Source organism: Diabrotica virgifera, chromosome 2 (genome assembly GCF_917563875.1).
Source record: "Diabrotica virgifera virgifera chromosome 2, PGI_DIABVI_V3a".
NCBI classification, from domain to species: domain Eukaryota; kingdom Metazoa; phylum Arthropoda; class Insecta; order Coleoptera; family Chrysomelidae; genus Diabrotica; species Diabrotica virgifera.
In genome coordinates, this window is record NC_065444.1 from 224,112,993 (window position 1) to 224,134,807 (window position 21,815).

The 21,815-nt window shown below is 34.4% G+C and overlaps 2 protein-coding genes across 4 annotated transcripts in view; one reads left to right on the forward strand and one right to left on the reverse strand.

Annotated features, from left to right (window-relative positions):
• Positions 1-10,674, reverse strand: part of LOC126880429 (zinc finger protein 271-like) — a 43,741-nt gene extending 33,067 nt beyond the window's left edge. For 2 of the 3 annotated variants that reach the window (XM_050644282.1, XM_050644275.1), the window contains exons 1-2: positions 10,352-10,674; positions 7,164-7,283 (exon numbers count right to left, since the gene is read on the reverse strand). In XM_050644282.1, the coding sequence (XP_050500239.1) occupies positions 7,164-7,283; positions 10,352-10,532 (301 nt within the window). In that variant the 5' untranslated portion in view covers positions 10,533-10,674. The remainder of the gene's footprint in view (positions 1-7,163; positions 7,284-10,351) is intronic. The other variant, XM_050644276.1, reaches the window with a different exon arrangement.
• Positions 10,675-11,766: 1,092 nt separating this feature from the next.
• Positions 11,767-16,038, forward strand: LOC126880437 (39S ribosomal protein L54, mitochondrial). Its single transcript, XM_050644293.1, has 2 exons — positions 11,767-11,997; positions 15,508-16,038. The coding sequence occupies exons 1-2, from the start codon at positions 11,895-11,897 to the stop codon at positions 15,822-15,824; spliced, it is 420 nt and encodes a 139-aa protein (XP_050500250.1). The 5' UTR covers positions 11,767-11,894; the 3' UTR covers positions 15,825-16,038.
• The last annotated feature ends 5,777 nt before the right edge of the window (positions 16,039-21,815 follow it).

Below are 21,815 nucleotides of genomic sequence, written 5' to 3' on the forward strand. Positions count from 1 at the left end.
TTTTAACGATAACTTCTGTAATTTTCAAGATATTTCATTGTTCCAAAGCTTATTTTATGGGGAATTGTAAGTGCTAAAAGTATTCAGAAGCTGGACTTTCTGGAGGTCTTTGATTTTTCAAACATGCGATTCAAAGAGCTTAGAAAACTGCTTCTCACACTTACGTGCAAACTTAAAATATAAATCTCTCAGTCAGTGTTTACCATAGAGACATTGAAAACACTGAATAAGTTTTAGTATAAAAACTACTAGATTTTAGTATTGATATATATTTTTCAGATTTCTTTTAGTTTTCAAGTAATTTTGGAAAAATTGGAAACATTTATAAAATATCAAAAAATAATTTAATACTAAATTGAAATTTTTTTCAAACATAAGCACTTTAAACTGGTTAAAATCTCAGAATGCGTAGTCAGGCTATAAATAAACCTAATTGTTTATGGAATAATGTTAATTTTTATTTTTGTGGAAAATTCACCAATTTAAGTAATTATTCTTTTGATTTTTCAACGACATAATCGTTTTGTTTTTGTAATAACTCAGCCATTTTTATCCAAATCACTGTTATCATAGCACCTTTTAAAGGTATCAGTAAAATATTTAAAAGATGTCTCCATAATTTTTTTCTAAAAATTTTTATTTCTTGCGTTATTTAATGATAAAATGTTTGATTCAAGGTTAATTCGAAAAAACCCTGATTTTAAGTAGGCTGTAACTTAGGTTGTGTTATTGCTATAATAATTTAAAGAACACCACTCCATTCACTAATTTAATAGGTCTCTTTTTGATTATAATGACTTTTTCGTAAAAATGATATTTTTGAAAATCCACTCAAAAACATGCATTTTTCATGTAGGAAATCATCAATTTCGATCGTGAATAACTTACTAAATATCAATTTACCGAAAAAGTCGTATATAAGATTTTTTACTCAGAATTGAAATATCTATCAATTTCCGAGGTTATTTTGAGGTTAAATATTTCCACCCCCAAGAAGGGGTGGTACCCAACCCCAGAGCAAAAGCACACATCGGCACAATATCACTTTTTTTCTTTGACATATTATATATATGTATGCCAAATTTCAATTAAGTCAATCCAAGCGGTTCTTTAAAATTTATCGCAAAAACCGTCAAAGAATGGACTATTATTATTTATGGACAACCCAAGCAGAGAATACACCAGGATATATTCTGTGCTTCAAGTATTTTGTTGTTAAATATGTTCAAAATGTATCTAAGCGTTCCATAGTAAAAATATATTATTACAAAAATTCATTTTTACACTTTTCCTCTTTTCTCGGTTGAGTATTACGGTCTGTTTTTAAACCAGGAGAAGTAATTCAAATTTACCGCGCCGTAATGCTTGTTTGTAATTGGTCCAACCTCAGCCAAGTTTACTCCACTGTTATCAAATTTTTACACTAATGACATTTATGAAATTTTGACACTACTGGCATTTCATAGGTTAATTAAGTAATATCGGCGATTTCTTGTGTTTTCTGCCTTACTCCTTTAATTTTTAGGGTTTTAGTCTACTTTTATATACGTGGGTGAATCAAATATGAAAAGACCTTTCCGTCCCCGCTTAGCATAAACTGGCGGATATGTCTAAATTAGTCCTGTGGTGGTAGGTTATAGTCTAATGTGTGACTGCGCGCTACCGCCTGTTCTCTAATGACTTGCAGCCAGTTACTGTTGCGACGAGCGAGAGAGTAGTGCCATGTTCGGTTGCACAACGCATTGTTATCAAATTCCTTGCAAAAGAAAATGTTGGTCCCGCTGAAATTTGGCGAAGACTAAAAAATCAAGATAGGAAATCAACACTGTCCAATACACAAGTGAAATTTTGGCATAGACAAGTTCGTGAAGGACGAGATGCCGTAGAAAACAAGTCATCAACGACGTCCAAAAATTGTCCGATAAAAGCGAGAACTCATTTGTCTGCAGGCAAATTTTTAGCGACATGTTTTGGAATTATTATTAAATTTTCTTCATGAGAGACGAACCATTAATGCAGCTTATTACTGTAGTCTTTTGGACCGTGTTCGAGTTTCCTATAGGTCCAAAAGACGGGATGTCGTATACGAGATGAATGTGTTGCTCTTGCATGACAATTCTCGACCGCATACAGCTGACAAGAAAAAATAGCAGAAATGCATTGGACTCTCGTTGAACATTCTGCATACAGTCCTGATCTTTCACCATGTGATTACCACATGTTCGGTCCATTAAAACATGCACATCCAGTAGCCAATATAAAAATAAAAAAAGTTCCTGAATATCTGTCATCATGAGCAAGATTTTGAACTACAGGTGGAATGGCACTTTTTGCAACAGCTCACGGGAAAATGCATGCGATGGTATCGGCGGCACAACAAAAATAGAAGTTGCTAAAACCAGTTTACAATCAACTTGTAAGAATCAAATTTTAACTGCAAAAGATATGTTTGATTTTTTTTCACAGAATTTAAAAGGTATTCAGTATTACTATGTTGAAAGTGAAGAAATCCTACAACTTGAATCAAAACTTAAAGACAGTTTGATTTAAAACTTGTTTGAAAATTCCTCGCACCCATTATTTTCATCGAATCATACGAATATCAGATAATAAAGTCAAATATTTCAAAACATACCAGACAGCTAAATATTTAGAATTTTTTAAAACAAGGGCTATCTCCCGTTCCCTAAGTTAAAATAATAATGTAATAGACTGTGTGTATGATGGAAAGTGGTGGCTAGGGGTAATAAAAACTGTCAGCATTGAACATATAATTCTATGTGCACTTTTTTTAAACCTTCTGGGCCCAGAATATTATTTAAGTTAAGTGCTTATGTAGTCCAGGAACCGAAGCTTTTCACCCCTCAATTTTTACAGAATGGATCGATTTGGTTGAAAATTTAAGAATAAGTAGTGGATGTTCCAAGGATCTAAATCTATATGATGCCGAAAGGCGCTTTTATTATGGAGGTGTTTGCCACCCCATCTCGGGGGTGGAAATTTTTTATTATATTTTGACAGCAAAGTTGATAAAAACATTAATTCTAAGCAGAAAATGTTGTATACATTTTTTTTGATAAAACTAATAGTTTTCGATTTATTCGCTATCGAAAGTGTTAGTTTTATATGGAAAAAATCCATGTTCTTCTATAGTATACTCATTTACTATTCACTTAATTTTTGTCGAGAAAAAAAATTTTCACACCAAGTTCTTAAGAATTAAATAACCTACAATTTCATATTTAAACATTTTTTCTTATCTTTGATGCTAATCTTTCTATTCTGAAGAAAATGGCATTTTTTACAAAACTACAAAAATTCTTTATTCGCTTTTAACTTCAGTTTTTTAAAAACTAATCATTTTAAGCAAGTCAAACTTCTAGAATATATTAATAATACACAAATAAAGAAGAACGAATAAGGCCAATGACTAAAAACACCGCTAACTTACATTATTATGCTTACAATTGGATTTCTTCTTTTTTTTTCTCAAAAAAATATGTTGATTTTTTAACCGTAAGTTTTTTATTTTGTATCTTAGAAAGTTTGGTATAAAAGAATTTTGTAGGTTTTTACAAGATCTGCAAGCCTATTAATATTAAATCTTATTAAAATTCTTAGTCACAAAAAGAGGTGACTTTGAAAGGGTTGGTAAAGGTGGTTTTTGCATGCCATTACAAGTTTTAATTGTCAATAGCTCACTTAATTTTTGTCATAGAAAAATTTTTTTCATATCAAATTCTTGGGAATTGAATTAGATACAATTTAATATTTAAACATTTTTTCACATCTCTGATGCTAATCTTTCTATTCAGAAGAAAAGGCCATTTTTTCCAAACTACAAAAATTCGTTAATCGCTGTTAACTTCATTTTTTTAAAAACGAATCATTCTAAGTCGGTCAAACTTCTCGAACCTATTAACAATACATAAATAAATAAGACCAAATAAGGTCAATGACTAGTTTTAATTAGGGTGGTGATTACGGGGTTGCTTCCGACCACTTTTGCGCTGGAAAAAATAGGGACTGACATTCTTTTCATTATGTCACTTAATTTTTGAGCTAGTGACTTCTTTTTTATTTCTAGAGATAGATATTTTTAAATTCTTTAAATTAGTTTTAACAAGATATTCTCGAAAAATGCATATTTTGCCCGTCTTTTGACTTTGAAACTACAATATTTAACATTTGACAAAGGAGAGCTAAATATAATAAAGTATATCTTGATTACTGTTGGTCTTAAAGAAAATTAAAAAACACGGTTTTGTTTATTTTTTCAAATAGTACATTTTTATTAAGTAAGGTTGTTTTGATAAAACGAAAACTTTTGGAGTTATTAGCAGAAAACTGATTAAAAACATTGATTTTTCGATATAATACTAACACTTTCGATAGCGAATAAATCGAAAACTATTAATTTTATCAAAAAAATGTATAAACATTTTTTGCTTAGAATGAACGTTTTTACCAACTTTTGCGGTCAAAATATAATAAAAAATTTCCACCCCCAACAGGGGGTACCAACCACCCCCATGGTAAAAGCGCCTTTCAGCATCATATAGATTTTGATCCTTGGACTATTCACTACTTATTTTTAAATTTTCAAGCAAATCGATCCATTCTGTAAAAATTGCGAGGTTTTGTCCTATTTCACGCTTCATTACTTGGACTAATGATGAAGCTTGGGTGCCTTTTCATAAAATCTTGAGGAAAGTCACACCCGCAGAACTAAAAAAAGCAACTGGACTTCCTCATGTACCATGTTCTTTCAGAACGTTGGTTACCATCACAGCTATCTTAATTTTCTTCACTGCAATCCTAAATAGCATGCTTGTATTAATACCATACCAATCTCGCAAGTTCTTCAACCATGAGGTTCTTCTTTGTCCTGGACTGCGTTTGCCTGCTATTTTTCCGTACATAATATTTTGCAGCAGCCTATATTTGGGACCTCTAATTACATGTCCAAAATACTCCAGCTTTCTCTCCTGCTTTTTAAAATCTCAGTGGTCTTCATGAGACGTTCTAGTATTGTGGAGTTTCGAATCTTCTTCACCCAAGAAATTTTAAAATTCTTAACAGCAACTGGACGCTCAAATATTAACATATCTCAGATTTATGGGAAGAAATATCCCAATTTCTGAACTATCAAAATTCAAAATGAAGGTTAATATTTCTATAATGTTGTATAAATTTGTATTCATTGTGAAATGGTGAAAGTACATTAATTTTTATTTTATTACACAGTTTATTTGAATTTTAATTACTCTGTCCGCAAACGCTCAAAAATGATTTTTGACCATTTTGTCAGGCCTGTAACTCCTATATGCTGTAAGTCTGCAACTCCTAATTTTAACCCCCTATTCTACTTATTACGGGCTAACATTTAGCCAAATTTCAAATTTTACATCAGTACCCATCAGAGATACAAGGGGTCAAACTTTAAGATTTTTCAAAAAATTACATTTTTAAGATTTTTTTTTATGAAAAAATTTACTAAGTCTCAAAGCTCTTAAAGTTTGTATGTATGTATGTCTTTTCCAGAAAAAAATTACAAACCATTATCTGCTTGCCTTATGTTGTTAAAAAAATGCTGAAAATGGAATTTTATCAGTTTATCTTTCCAAATGTTGGGGTTCACTTAAGGCCTTAAGGGTAGTTTGTAAATAATGGTATGGACCGTTTTTTAAAGCATACTTTTCTAAAAAGTTTGGTTTTTGATTTATTATTCTAGGACAAACGTAAGTGAAAATATTGGCTAAAAAGCGAAGTCATGTTTTCCGTGAAAATGATCGATACACTGAAACAAAAATGGCCACTAACAGCAAAATAAATTTTTTAAAAATAAAATGAATGCAATTTTGTATACTCTATAAACTGAAGTTTAATTAGTAGAAAAACAAAAAAATACACTCATCGGCACAAAATTCCGCCACCCAAAATTTTTGACAATTTATAACTTTATTATTTGTGCTCCGATTTTTAAGATTCTTGCACCAGTTTGTAGGTTACATGTATTGATATAGTTTGGTAGTATTCCGGTAACAAAAAATTGCTTGCATGGCATTATACAGGGATGAATGGAAGCGTTGTATTTTCTCCTAACTTTACAAAATTCTGTGAAAAAATGGAATAGCTAATTTTATTTCATAGTCCTGTCGTATTATCCCGGAGGCATCACTAAAATTTTGTTTTTTGAATTATCCGAATATCTCTTTTCTTGTAAGAGCTGTACCATTTTTTTAAATAAAGACATTGATTGACTCATAAAATAGAGGTTAGATTGATAAGATTAGAATGGCCCACATGCAGCTCAGATCTCAATCCTATTGAGCATTTATGGAATGAATTAAAAAAAGCTATTGGCTGTCATCCTAGGCCTCCAAAAAATTTGGTACAGTTATGGCCCTGGTAGAGGAATATCGGGCTATTCCCCAGGTAAGGATAACACATCTTTATTCGATGCTAAACAGATTGCAAGCAACAGGTGGACATACCTGCTATTGAATTGTTGTGTTTTGTTGTTTATTGACAATACGAGATTTTTTTTTGTTTTATGGCATAGACTTGGGTGTCAATTAGCCAGTCATAACTTTTTGTTTTCTATTCATACATAAAGAAGGCAATGAAGTCCTTAGAGTTCCATAGCAAACTCTTCCACAGCTCTCTACTCAGTACAAAAGCTGCAGCTGGCCGCTATGGACTGTCCAAGTTGCTCACCACATTTTTCCATTATACATCTTCTTCTTCTTCTTTTTTCATATGTACATAATATATCAAATTATCAGGATTAAAAGTTTAGAGGTTAATTTTAGTTTCACAGATAAATTTCATTGAACAATCATATATATTTTTGCTATTCAGAGACAATGGATGGGATACATTGAAAGGTGGAAAAACATTACATTTTATTAAATCTTCGATTAAATTATAGGTGTATGGAATGTATTTAGTGCACTCAAAGAAAGTGTGATTCAAATCACCCACCTTCTGACATTCAGTACAAAGATTTGAATCAAAAACCTTAATTCTTGATAGATGTAAAGGGAAACAAGCACGTCCAAACTTCATTCTAATTAATGTTGTTATATATCTTCGAGGTACTAAATAATTTTTAAATAACAATACGAGATAAAAATAAACCTTTTTATTACTTTTTTTACCTGGGTAATCTTCCACTGGTTCATTTTTGAAATCTTCCATATCTACTGATGTGGATAGTTCTATATCGTTTTGGTCATACTCTTCAACTTCTTTCTTAATTTGGACTTTACATGCCATCGCTAATAAAGAAACAATAAAAAAATTCAGCAAAATTCAGTTTAAATATTTATAATCTTAAAATAACATCAACATCCTACATACATATATGCCTATGACATTCTATTCTAACATGAATGCGATCACTGTCAGCTTTACCAGGTTTGGGAATAATAAGAGGTTTGCTATTTTCCATGCTTCTGGAAATTTTCAGGGGGTCGCTCATGATTTCTTTCCTCAGTGGTGCTCTTACCTCTATGATTATAATTTACAATTTCACCCCTGTAGAAAAGCTTCATACGCATGGGGAGCCATACTATAATAAATATACAGTAGACTCTCACTATAATGAACACAGGTATACACCTCTATAACGAAGCATAGTTGGTTATATCGAGGAAAAATGAAATCGAAGAATATGTTTCTTTACCTGTTTTTGGCATGGTGATGGCCATAAATAAATACCATAACTGCCTGCTGCCTGTACACAGGAATGCCCAACATCTGTGTGCTTATTGAGACCAGTGCTGTAATCAATTCCACGGCCGGTAATAAACTTCTTCCTTCTTGTTTATCTATCGACAGATATTGAATATTGTAGGAAATTTACAATGGCCAAATTTCATTGTTGAGATCGACCATTAACTCCTAATAAACTATGTAAGAGGCATCAAATTGTGGTATGCACAATATTATTGTGTCTGATATAACGAGATCTGCTTATAACGAGGTAATTAGTCCGCCATTCCAGGTCACATTATAGAGAGAGTCTACTGTATATATTATCAGAGGAGTAGCTACCGCCATATCAATTATATAAATAAATCAAAATCTGTGGGTCCTTTTGGGGGTTAATATCCGTAGCTGATTACAGTGCAGAAGGGCTTAAAACTCTTATTTTGAATACTGTGACAGAATATGGAATTGATTTATCTAAATGTAGAGGGCCAGTGCCGGTTTAACACAGTCTGCCGCCCGGTGCTGATACGGATGCCGCGCCCAGGCTCAAAAATATTTCTTAACTTTATTTCAATTAATAATTAAAACCGGTATAATTTGACTTAAACTTTCAATTGCTGTCAGCAGAATTGCTATTTTATTTTTTAATCAAACGTTATTCGCGTTCAAAAGTTGCAATTTCTCGATTTTTTGAAAGTTCCACCGCGTTTATCTCGAAAACTATGCATCCTACGAAAAAACTTGTAAGAACATTTTTGCTTAGAATTACCCAAGAAATACAAAAAAAAATGTTTTATTTTGCGAAAAATCGATTTTATGTAATTCCTCAAGTTCTTTGTTTATAACAATCTTATCGACATCCGGATCAACTGTTACCCAAAAAATTCGTGTTCTACGGGTCAAAATCCATAAAAAAACTTGGGTAAGTCCATCTAAATAAAGGAGCCCGTAGCACCCCCTCCTGGACACAGCACTAATTTGTTTATAAGCCAAAAAATTGTTTATAACTTTAAAACATTGCTGAGGCTGCTTCAATAATCCTATTTCAATTCTGTAAAGTGCATTAGATAGGTGGAGTACTTCTTTATATGTAAAAAAATTGACAAATCTTTGTATGTTCTAGTTTTTGTTGTGCAATATTTTAAAAAATTTTAATTTTTTAAAAAAAGTTTAGATTGCAAAATTATTATGCAAAATCTAGTAAGTTAATTTTAATGAAATTTGGTGTACGGTTTTAGCACATTACAAAATTTTTTTAAGCGAATTAGGAAGGTTCCAAGTGTAACCCAAGTGATGGAAAATAATTGAATAAGGACAGGCTTGTTTTGCCCCCTTATTTTATATTTATTGCTATTTTGAAGCAAGGGTGATAAATTAAGACATTTTTAACAAATCGCATCTGATAGAAAATTTAATTATCTTTGTTTTATTCCTATAGGACTTTGTTCTAAAATGAATAGTTTTTAAGTTATAAGCAAAAAAAGTAGAAAAAAAAACGAAATATCTTGAAATTTTTAAATATTTTATCTTTTTATTAATGTTCGGGGCATACTTGAGAAGGAGCATAAATTAATTATTATTAACGAAGTTATCACCTAACTTTATCCGCAAAAATCTGAATGCCACCTCTCACATCCACCTAAAAACAGATTCTTACTTGTCTAATTATATTCTTAAACGCTGTAGAATGATATAATTTTACGGCGCGCGGCATGTTTGTACGTTATCTGACATTTAGATAACATAAACTTAACACAGTGCATAAACCATATAGGTACGTCGACGTTAATAATAATAATTTATTTATAAATTATTGTTAAGTTTTCAAGTTAATGATAAAACAGAAAAAATTTTATTATTATATCATGTGGATTTGTATGCAAATTTTATTTTACCATAATCATATAATTTCGGAACAGCACGCGCTTCGCGCGTACCGCCCTAGAACCTTCAACCGCCCGGTGCTACAGCACCCAAAAGACCCCTGGTTAAACCGGCGCTGTAGAGGGCATGGATCTAAAGGTCTCTCAGGTTATGTAATAGCACAGTTGCTGCTGGTTTAATCTTGTATATTTGTTTTAATATGTTGCCTCTTGTAGCTGTTGGAACTACTGAGATCTTATCTTGAATCTATTTGTTGGTAATGTTTATTCTAGTAATCTATTTTAGTTTATTGTATTGAACTATTAGTAATAATTATTTGTTGTGCATTTTAACTTAATTTTATATGTATGTATAAAGTATTTAAACTGTATAAATTATAAATGATACATATTTCTGGCCAAACAAAAAGATAATCTTAAATATGGTTCCTGTTATACACTTGCAAATGTTTATGTCTCCTGTATAACTTATTGAATTTTAGTATAGACAAGTAGGTACTTGATCTTCACATTACATATTTATCAATTTAAATACTAACTGGAACTTGGAACATTCACTGCTGGGATGATTGATGTTAGCAAGAATGTGATGTTTTCTTAGGGGTTCATATAAATTGGCAGATTTAGTTCAGCTAAAGGTGGTAAATATATATATTAGTAACAAGGACAAGGAGTGGCAAGTGTAGCAAGCCATATTTTGACACATAGGTACTATCAATAGGAGATAAAAAAATGAACCTTTTTATTACTTTTCTTACTTGAGTAATCTTTCTCTGGATCATTTTTCAAATCTTCCAGAACTACTGATGTGGATAGCTCTATATCGTTTTGGTCATACTCTTCAACTTCATTCTTAATTTCGATTTTACATTCCATCCTTAATAAAGAAACTGAACAAAAATACTCTGCAAAATTGAGTTCAAATAACATCTACTACTACATGTAACTCTAACTAATTTAACATACTAACATCAACACAACATTCTAAAATAATAATATGTATAAATAATAATATTATTATTTATTATTATTATGTAGACATATGACATACGCGATCACCGTCAGTCACATCAGTAGCTTGTCAGTAGTGTCACGTGTCACTTCTTTCAGTGCAGTGCTACAAACATAAACCAACGTAAGGAATTAGGCATTCCAAATCACGTTATATAATATGGCTGCTGGATGGCGAAACTGTCATCCATAGGCGTATCCAATGTTTAAACCACTTCATATTTACTTTGCTATCACAATTTCACAAATATCGCTACACAATTAACAAAAAAACAAAACCAAACAGGATATTCTTTACAAATTTGTCAATATTCAATGTAAACATTAGATACGACATGACCACCCCCCTTAACTATGTCTATGGCCATGTCGCTTTAGCCATCCACCGACCACCACTGACAGTTCATTGGAATCCCTAATAGAAAAAATAGAAATACACTATGATCGCGCGGTGTTGTCAATTTCACATTTTTTGTACGAAGGGTATGAAGAATAATCAACTTTTTAGTGCCGATACTTTCTGCTACTCCGGTTAATGAATCAGCCGATTAAGCATGACTAAATAAGTTTCGGTACTTTGCGGTAAATTTTGTGTCCGTTTATAAGTTTTTTGACTTTAAACATCTCGGCTTCGGCCCGTTTAACGGCTTTATAAGTATTTCGAAGATCTTGCCCATTGTGTTTAATAGGCAGATCGGTTTAAAAGCTCCTGGTTCCTCAAATTCTTTCCCTTGTTTAGAAATAGTAGAGGTTTACTGTTTTCCATGCTCCTGGAAATTTTCAGGAGGTCGCTCATGATTTCTTTCCCCTGTGGTGGTATTACTTCTATAATTATTTTTACAATTTCTCCCTCGTAGAGAAGTCTTAAGGCCGTATGACACTATGCATGTTACTATCTGACAAACGAGTCCTGGCGGCTGACCTTGCCCGAAAATACACAGCGATAAATGCACAATACGACAAGGTCACGCGCCACGTCTCGCTTGTTCGATAGTACATTTTCTTTTTCTTGTATCGTTTCTTGCACGTACACTTGTGCTGGCCTATCGCATAGCCTATCGCTGCCTATCGCATAATATAGGCATAGCCATGATGTGATGGATTCTAAACATCGACAGAACATGGAAGAAGAAGTCAAGTCATGTCATTGTCATATGTCATGCAGTTTCGTACAAAATAAACATAACCTCACAAAATCAAAATTCAAAATTAATTTTTTGTAAAAATATCTTAATATCAAATTAAAAAACTGTGTTGCTATATTGCGTTAAAACTAATTAAATGAATTATTCCAGTGTTTATACCCTTTTTAACGTAAGATGTATGGTATTAAAGTTTACATCTTATATTTCAAAAAATACCTATGCAAAGAAGGATAGTGCTAGTAAGTACTTTTTTTAAACTGTTACTTACATTTTTTATTTATGGTGCTACACATATAGTTTTCATTAATCACTGCTAACTAGTTAGACACTTAAATATCACCTTTAGTATAAAGAAAATTTCTGTATTACAGAAATTTATCCATTTAGTCTAAAGTGATTCATATGAATATATATATTCAGCATGAATATAAAAGTTGTATGTATGCTGTTACCGAAACTATATCGTCACATTGTCTGAAAATCCAAATATGAGTTTATTTTAAAATTTAATAAAAGTCAGGCAGGCATAAAAACGTTCTGTGTTATATGAATAACCCTAATAAGTGTCAATCAGAACTGTTTACGTTACGTGTCTTTCTGTTTTTAAAGTTTTGTTAACTGTTGTTATTTTTATTGTTAATTTAGTATTGTTTCATTTCAGACACATGTTAAAAAATAAAATCGTTTATTTTCTTCGTTTTTAAAGATATGAAGGAAGTTCAATAAACAAAACGTTAACAAAACATAAGACTACAACACAATTTTGATGTATGTACCTTGTCCTCCTTACAGGGTATCTCAAACTTAACTTAAGGTATGATTCCGACATCGACAGCAAGTGGCAACTGCAAACGACAGTTACAGTTGTTACCATGACATACGTATTTACTTTGCACTAATAATTTATATATGTATTAGTATATGTCTAGGAAAAGTACAAGCAGAGAAACGAAGAGACTGGTTTGACGAGGATTGTAAAATAGCATTGATACGTAGAAATAAACAAAAAATAGAAAAAGACAAAAATAATACACAGGATACTACAGAAAAATATAAAATGGCAAGAACAGAAGTAAAACAAATCTGCACAAAAAAGAAAAGAGAACATCTTGACAAACAGTTGAAAACAATAGAAGAATCATACATAAACAAGGAAATAAGAAATTTCTACCAAGAAGTAAAAAAATCCCGAGGAACTGCAAAGAGTAAAACAAGTTACTGTAGAGGTAAAGACTGTGTGCTTTTAGGAGAAACAACAGAAAAATTGAACAGATGGGCAGAGTATTTTGAAGAACTATTAAATGCAAAGAAACAGGCAGAACCCCAGGAAATAAAACAACATCAACAGGATAACACAGAACAACAACGTGAAGAAGAACCTACACTACAAGAAGTAAAAGAAGCAATATTGAAGCAAAAAAATAACAAAAGCGCAGGAGAAAGCGGAATTCCGGCAGAGATTTTTAAAGCAGGAGGAGAAAAACTTCAAGAAAAAATTTTCTGACTAATATTAACAGTCTGGCAAAAAGTGGAAATGCCGCAACAATGGAACAATGCACTCATCTGTCCAATCTACAAAAAAGGTGATGAAACAAGTTGCGAAAATTATAGAGGAATATCGCTATTAGAAGTGGCCTATAAAATACTTGCAAAAATCATCCGAAATAGATTGCAAAAGGAGGTAAATAAGATCATTGGAGAATACCAAGGAGGTTTTAGACCAGGAAGATCAACAACAGATCAAATATGTTTATTAAAACTAATACAGAACAACAGCTACGAACAAAATTTGGGACTACACATGTTGTTCATTGACTTTAAACAGGCTTACGACTCAGTAGACCGAGATATGTTATATGAAGCAATGAGATCCTTGGGTATTTCAGGAAAGCTGGTTAAATTAGTGAGAATGACGCTCAACATACAAAAAACAGGATAACAATGGAAGGAAATTTTTCAAAACACTTCACAGTGAATAAAGGACTGAAACATGGTGACCCTCTATCCACAGACTTATTTAACTTGGTACTAGAGCACATAGTAAGAAGGATAAAAATTAGTACAAGCGGTACCATATTTAACAACAGACAGCAGTTTATAGCTTACGCTGATGATCTAGTCGTCCTAACAAGAACAAAGGAACATCTTCAAAAAATATTCCAAAAGTTCGAAGCGGAAGCAAAAAGGTATGGATTAAGAATCAACCAAGGAAAAACACAATACATGGTAATGAAAGGAGATTTAAATAAAGAGGATAACTATATAAAAATGAAAGGAGAAGGAGATGAATATAAATTTAAGGAAGTATTAGAATTCGAATACCTGGGAGTGACTGTAACCAGTACTGGAAGGGAAGAAAAAGAAATAGATAAAAGATTATTGAAGGGAAGTCGAGTTGTGGGTGCCTTAAACACGATATTAAAAGCAAAAAATGTATCAATAAACGCGAAAATCAGAATGTATGAAACGATAATACGGCCCACAGTGTTGTATGCGAGCGAAACGTGGGTAATGAATCAACAAGAGGAGAAGAAGATACAGATATGGGAAAGGAAGGTCCTGAGAAAGATTTTTGGAGGTATACAGATAGCGGAGAAAACCTGGAGGAGACGAACAAATGAAGAAGTAATGAGGATGTATGGGAGACCAAAAATAACGACAAAAATACGAGCCCAAAGAGTTAGATGGCTGGGACATATTACTCGAATGCCAGAAAGTAGAAATGTCAAACGAATATTGAATGACAGAGCATTGGGAAAAAGGAGACTAGGTCGCCCAAGGAAGAGATGGTTAGAGGCTGCAGAGAGGGATTTAGAAGAAATCGGGGTGAAGGACTGGAGAAAGAGTGCAGAGGACTGAAAAGAATGGAGAAATATTATTCAGAATTTAGAAGCCGTAGACCTATTAGCTCTGTTGTATATATGTATTAGCAACTGACATTCTACAGCAATCACAGTTTGCCGTGGCAACAAGTGCAACTGCTGTTTGCAGTTGCCGTCTGCTGCCTGCCATTGATGTCGGAATCGTACCTTTAAGAAAACATTTCTTTTGAGTTTGAGTCAACATTTGCCCAGTGAGTCGCTGGGCAAATGTTGTTATATCTCTATTTACTATTTTAGTTGGGAATAAGCCAATTTTGTGGAGTAAAAATTTGTGGCTTTATTATTTCTTAACATAATAAAGTGTGTTGACAAAGTATTAATTTGTAAAATTAAAATAATAATTCTTACAATTTACGAGTTTCATTCACTTTGTAAAGATTTTCATTATTATGTGCAAACCCTTCTGAGAAAAGATTATGGTATTGTTTAGCCGCACAAATAGGTATACAATGCCAGCAAAAAAATCTTTACAAAGTGAATAAAATGCATAAATCAGAAGAATTATTATTTTACAAATTAATATTTTGTCATATCAATTGACTATTTTAGTTGGGAATAAGCCCCAAAAGGTGCTTTATTTCACACACTATAATAGATATGGCCAGGTAGACCGCATACTATAGCAGCACCTAATATAGTTAAACAGAACAAGCTTGCTTTTACCCCTTTCGCTACAGATGACTTGAAAGACGTCGTTCACTTGAGGCTTATGATATACTAAAGTAAGTTATTTGCCCATGCCGAAGGCATTGAAAGGCATCATCCATCATCTGCCTGTGAGTTAAAAAGCGAATGACATCTTCCGACGCCATCCGCAGTGAAAGGGTTAAATTCACGATTTTATTGCTTCATTTAATTTTTTTGTAGGTGTCAGCATGATAGGAGGAGCACTAAAGAAAAAGAAACTTGGCAAGTTAGGACCTGTAATGGAAAAGAAAGTGTTACCTGTAGAAACTGATCCTGAAAAATTAGTCAAATATGCCTGTGGTAGTAACATATATAAAACTGGAGAGGACGCTATTTTAAAAGAAGATAAAGAATACCCCGATTGGTTATGGAACGTAAGGTTGGGGCCTCCTCCAACTTTAGAAGAATTGGACACTGAATCTAAACAATATTGGAGGTATATACGAAAAATGGCAATGAAGCGAAATAATCAGTTATCAAAAATAAGAAAGTTTTAATTTTATATGATTTAGCCAAGCCTGGTGAATTTAATATTGAAGAGGCCATTTTAGAAGATCTAAAATGTGTGTTAACTAGACTTAAATGGATGCACAAGCATTGTTAATTGGTGGACAAAAAATATTAATTAAATTAAAAATGTACAAAAATTTCATTATAATCATATATTGTTTGAAAAAATAGTATTTGTAATATATAATTAGTTATATATAATCTTTTGATTATACAGCGTGTCTGCGTAACTTGGAACCACATGGAAAACTTTTTTAATATCAATTTTACGAAAAAAAGTTATTCTCCATAAGGTGCTCTGCATAGTCTAAAACCTAAAATGCAATTATCAGATATCAATTTTTGTCAATAATATACGAGGTATGTCCAAAAATATGAATTTCGCTCAAGAGTAAAGTGCCTTTATATTTCACAATATCAAAAATTGTTATTAAGAAAAGTTGTTTGTAATTAAAAATTATGTTATAATATGCATTTACACTCTTCTAATTGAAAAAAAAAATTGAAAATTTTCCTCAAATTACGGATACCCAATATCATTTTTATTTAAGATAACTCCGTTATTATTAATTTTGCGAAAAAAAGTTATTCTTATAGCGATACGCTTTAATTACTATTTTTGCTAATTTTAATTTTAATATTTTTTCTCAAAAACGAAACAACGTTAGTAATTCGAAATGCACATTTAAATACAAATGTTAAGAGACATGGCTTTACCCTGTCACATCTGTTTTTCGTCTGTGCGGTGCAACAAGCTGCACCCTCATTAATTAAGTACTTTATCAGACAATTATTGTGTCAACAACTCACTTAATGCAGTCGAAATTGTTTTTCTTAAAACTGCAAAAGTAGACGCCAGACCTAGTGATTTATTTGCTCATCTGGTCAGAGGAAAAGGAACACAAACATTATTATCGTTTGTGGTTTTTTCTTCAGTCACTACACAGCATGTGATCGATTCACACACACGTCGACTCGACCCTCTCCGAGAGACCTAAAGGAAACACATTTTCGTTACAACAATAAAATTACCGTTCGTTTTATTATATTCATTTTTAATTAAATTCCGGCAACTCACCCATCGGAATATTGGTGACCCCCGCGAGTATTTTAAACCGCCGCGAAAATTAAAAAAAAAAAGTTAGTGTTAATAATATACTTTTGCCGGTTAATAATATACAGTGAACATCGAAAATGACGGACGCTAACACCAGTGCCAATACCAGTGCTTCAGTCGATCGGATTTCAGTTAAAATCCCACCTTTCTGGCCCAACGATCCTGAAATATGGTTCCTGCAAGTAGAAAACCAATTTACACTGGCAAATATAACAAGTGACGCAACCAAATTCAACTATATAGTTGCCAATTTAGACACAGCCTACATATTAGAAGTTAGGGACATCATTGTTTCACCACCAGCCACAGAGAGGTATGCAAAATTAAAATCAGAATTAATTAAGAGACTTAGTGCATCACAGCAACAAAATATTAAAAGACTACTCGAGCATGAAGAACTGGGCGATCGAAGACCTTCGCAGTTCTTACGACATTTAGTCTTTAGCAGGCACAACGGTAACGGACAATATTGTAAGGTCTCTGTGGTTAGGTAGACTGCCAGCGTTTACACAGGCTATTCTAGCTACTCAAGCTAAAGCTAGTTTGGACGCAGTTGCCGAGCTAGCTGACACAATATCTGAAGCGATAGCTCCTAGGGCCCAAATTTCAGAAGCTTCTAACGCTCGTGAAAGTACCATAGAGAAATTGACAGCCGAATTAGCTGAAATGAAAATCCAGCCATGGGACCGTTCAAGTATTACGTAACGCAGGTTGGGGGGGGGGGGTTAAAAATCTTCAAACATTGCGTTACGCATTAGTTAAACTCCCACCAGAGTGCGTTACGTAGGGGGGGGGGGCGTTAAAAATCTTGAAAAATCGCGTTACGTAATACTTGAACGCTCCCTATCTAGCTTGTCAAATGCTCAAGCACAAGCTAACACATACCGTCGCAACCGCAGCAACTCAAGACGAAGACCATATCCTAGAGACAGTAGCTACAGTAGGGAACATAATAGTGACATATTATGTTGGTATCACTACCGTTTTGGTGACCAGGCTAAAAAGTGCTCTCCTCCGTGCAAGCATCAGGGAAACGTCGCGGGCAGTCGGTGAGCGCGGCATCCGATCTAAGCCCAAAGTCTCGCCGCCTTTACATAACAGACTATGATACAAAAAAACACTTTTTAATCGACACCGGTGCCGATCTGTGTGTTTTCCCGCGGAAATATGTACGGGGTGGGGTGCACGCGAAAAGACTTCATACGAACTATACGCGGCCAATGACACTAAAATCGCGACATACGGCTATGTGAACTTGACATTAAACATCGGACTACGGCGTGATTTTACGTGGCGATTCGTAGTGGCGATTCGTAGTGGCGGACATCTCAAAGCCCATTATCGGAGCTGATTTTCTTTCCCATTTCGCGCTCCTAGTGGACATTGCTAACCAGTGCTTAGTACACAGTACGACAACCCTTCGAACAAAGGGACTCGTTAAAGAGTGTTTCGACGGCAGCGTAAAGACTATCGCGGAAGTGTCGCGTTACCACGAACTGCTGCTACGATTTCCGGAAATCACGCGACCCGCCGGTATCGTGAAAGACATTCAACATCAAACGAAGCACCACATCGACACAACACCAGGTCCACCCGTTTTTTCGAAGCCTCGACGATTAGCGCCTGACAAACTGCAATAGGCTAAAAAAGAGTTCGAAAATCTTCTACGACTAGGCATCATAAGACCATCGAAAAGTAACTGGTCTACTCCACTGCACATGGTCCCGAAGAAAGGTGAGGAATGGAGACTCTGCGGAGATTATCGACGTCTAAACCAAAAAACAGTTCCAGATCGATATCCAATTCCGCACATCGAAGATTTCGGTCAGGCGCTAGCTGGTAAGACAATTTTCTCTACAATAGATTTAGTGGGAGCATACAACCAGATACCAGTAGCCACCGAAGACATACCAAAGACCGCCGTTACTACACCATTTGGGCTGTAAGAATACTTATATATGCCTTTTGGTTTACGACACGCAGGACAGACATTCCAGCGTTTCATAGATGAGATTTTACGTAGTCTAGACTTCGCCTACGCCTACATCGATGACATTCTCACTGCATCAGAATCCGAAGAGCAGCATGTACTGCCATTCTTTACTACACACACCGGCAAAATTAACGGAACTCCTTAAAAATGGGACATTATTGATGTCTCGAATTTCCTAAACCTGTTGTCCGATTTGAGTGATTTTTTTAGTATGTTATAGCCTTATTATTTAAGAATATCCATGTAATAATATTGTTGCTAGACAGGTAAATGTCATTTTATACCGGATGCAACAATCATACTGTGCTTTTTCTTGAAAGTTCAGAACATCCTGTGGAATATTCTAGCATATATCAAATATTGAAATTAAAACTCAATTGTAGCCTTAGGCTTTCTTCCAAATCTCGAGAACTACTATTTCTACCTCTTGTAAGGTTCTAGGAAGTGGCAAACGCTGTTGTAGTCTTCTGCCAATTGTGTCCCACAAATGTTCGATCAGATTAAGATCTGGACTATACGATGGAAAATTCAAAGTCCAAAGATTTACCTGTTGTAAATATTCGGTTACAGTTCGTGAACGTGAGGTCTTGCATTATCGTGCATTAGCAAATTGTTACAAATATAAGGAGCAGATAGTATGGTAGCTAAGTCCTTCGCTATATAAGATCACTGCTTGAACCAACGAACTGTCAATACTGATGGAATGGGCATGAAGCGAATTTAATGCGGCTAGGGAAGCCGATGAGAGAGCGTAGTCAGGGAAGGATGGAAGATAATGGCCATCTTTCCTAAACAAAAAAATTCATAGTGGTAGTCAGGGTTGCCAGGCTGGGGTACCTATTTTCCCACAATTTTTGAGTAATTTGAAAGCGTCTAGGGGAATTTTTCTAAGCAGAAATGGTTGGGGGATTTTGTGGAGGGGGGGGGGAATGAGGACGATAGGACCTATGAACTATTTCCAGGGCCCTCTGTTGATAAGTAGTATAATTTTGGTTTACTTTTCTCTACATTTGACTACTAATTTATTAAAATGCGGCAAAATAGTGGGATTTGAGCTTCGATTTGAGGTAATTTCAGTTTCTAAGTGGGGGATTTATAAAATCACATCTGGCAACTCTCGTGGTAGTTGGAGCAAATTTTCCCTGACAAATTCTCTGTCTCTCTAGGACCTCTCTCTTGTATGTTGGCCACAATCTCGCTTCACTGTTCGAATGGGACGGGACCATTCCATCAGTATTGAACACACTCATCGCGGGTTAAGTTCCTTGTAGCGCGTTCCATTTCCACCAAGCAACAGAAAAAAATACGGAATTGAAACTTTAAATAATAAATCTACTAATTTTCACAACAAACCACACTTTTTGACTGTTAACAATTTCACATATTAATAATTGTTAATTTCTCATAGCCTAGCCAAAACATGGCTAGGCTATGGTTGTTAACGTACCTAAATTTTGTATTATCCAACAATATTTTATTATGCTAGGCTAGAATATTCCACAGGGTGTTCCGAACTTTAAGGAAAAAACACAGTATGATTTTTGCACCCGGTATAAAATGACATTTACCTGTCTAGCAACAATATTCTTCTTCTTCTTCTTCTTTTGCCCTTTAATTCGTCCAATTTTGAACATAGGCTTCCCCGAGTTTCCTCCATTCGCTTCTGTTTCCAGTGTGTTCCTCCTATCTTTTTAATGTCGTCTCCCCATCTCATCTGGGGTCGTCCTCTTTCTCTTTCCTGCCCATGGTCTCCATTGTTGTATCGTGGTATTCCACCTATTGTCCGTTTGTCTAGCGTTATGAAGCTCCTTTTAGCCTGGCTATATTTTGTCCTGCGTCTTTGACTTTTATTTTATTTCTTACCCAGTTGTTTTGCTTTTTGTCTGTTAATTTTACTCCTAACATTGTTCTCTCCATGGCTCTTTGTGTCTTCATTATTTTATCCATGTTTGCTTTGGTCAAGGTCCATGTTTGGCATGCGTATGTGAGAATTGGGAGTATGCACTGGTCAAACACCCTTGTTTTTATTACATGGATACACGGTACAATATTATTACATGGATATTCTTAAATAATAAGGCCATAATATACTAAAAAAGGCACTCAAATTGGACAACAGGTTTAGCAAATTCGAGACATCAAAATATCTCATTTTTAGATGTTCTTAGAACGCGTTTTTCGGTTTGATGATGCGCTGATAGCCTCTTATTTAACTTCTCAAATCCTTTTCGTAGTAATATTATTTGCTAGAGTCGTCTTGAAAAAATGTTTCTGTCCTGTATCCAAGGCTTGGTGATCGGTTCTATGAGCATTTTCGTTTTTACCGTGGTAGGTCGCTAGTTTCACCCTCGAACCCTCCTACTTTATCCGGGCTTGGGACCGGCAACCCGCTGCTGAGCTACTCAGTCCACCCAACAGCGGGCAGGCGGAGTTTAGGCAGAGGCGGACAGAGAATAGCCCGTATAGCCAGGGATTCGAAGCCAACAGGCAAGAGACCAATAGGAAGGCCCTTTAAAAGGTGGTGAGATAGCTGGCAGTCAACATCACAGCTACAAATACAACCTCAAAATCGGTTAAGAACAGGCCGAGAGGCCTAATATAAGAAGAAGAAATCCACTTTTCTATCTCCAGGTACCGATGAAGATCTTTGGGATCAAATAAAAGGTCGGAAACAAAAACATAGCGAGCCTATATTAGTCATCTTTGTAGCTCAACATTGTTCCGTACACGCCACGGCGGGCCCTAGGGACCGCTCGACAGAAATTACTAATGTTTTTAAGATGCTTGCAAACTCAAACCAATACGAGGAGGAAACTGCTACTTGGACTGGGGGCCATTTTTTCAACATTTTGTCTAGGGCTTAACGTG

What these genes read in the sequence shown, in the direction of transcription:
- LOC126880437 (XM_050644293.1), top strand. Translation starts at nt 11,895, where the DNA reads ATGAATTATTCCAGTGTTTATACCCTTTTTAACGTAAGATGTATGGTA. An exon ending in TGCAAAGAAGGATAGTGCTA is followed by an intron (nt 11,998 to 15,507) that starts GTAAGTACTTTT and finishes ATTTTTTTGTAG; the next exon opens with GTGTCAGCATGATAGGAGGA.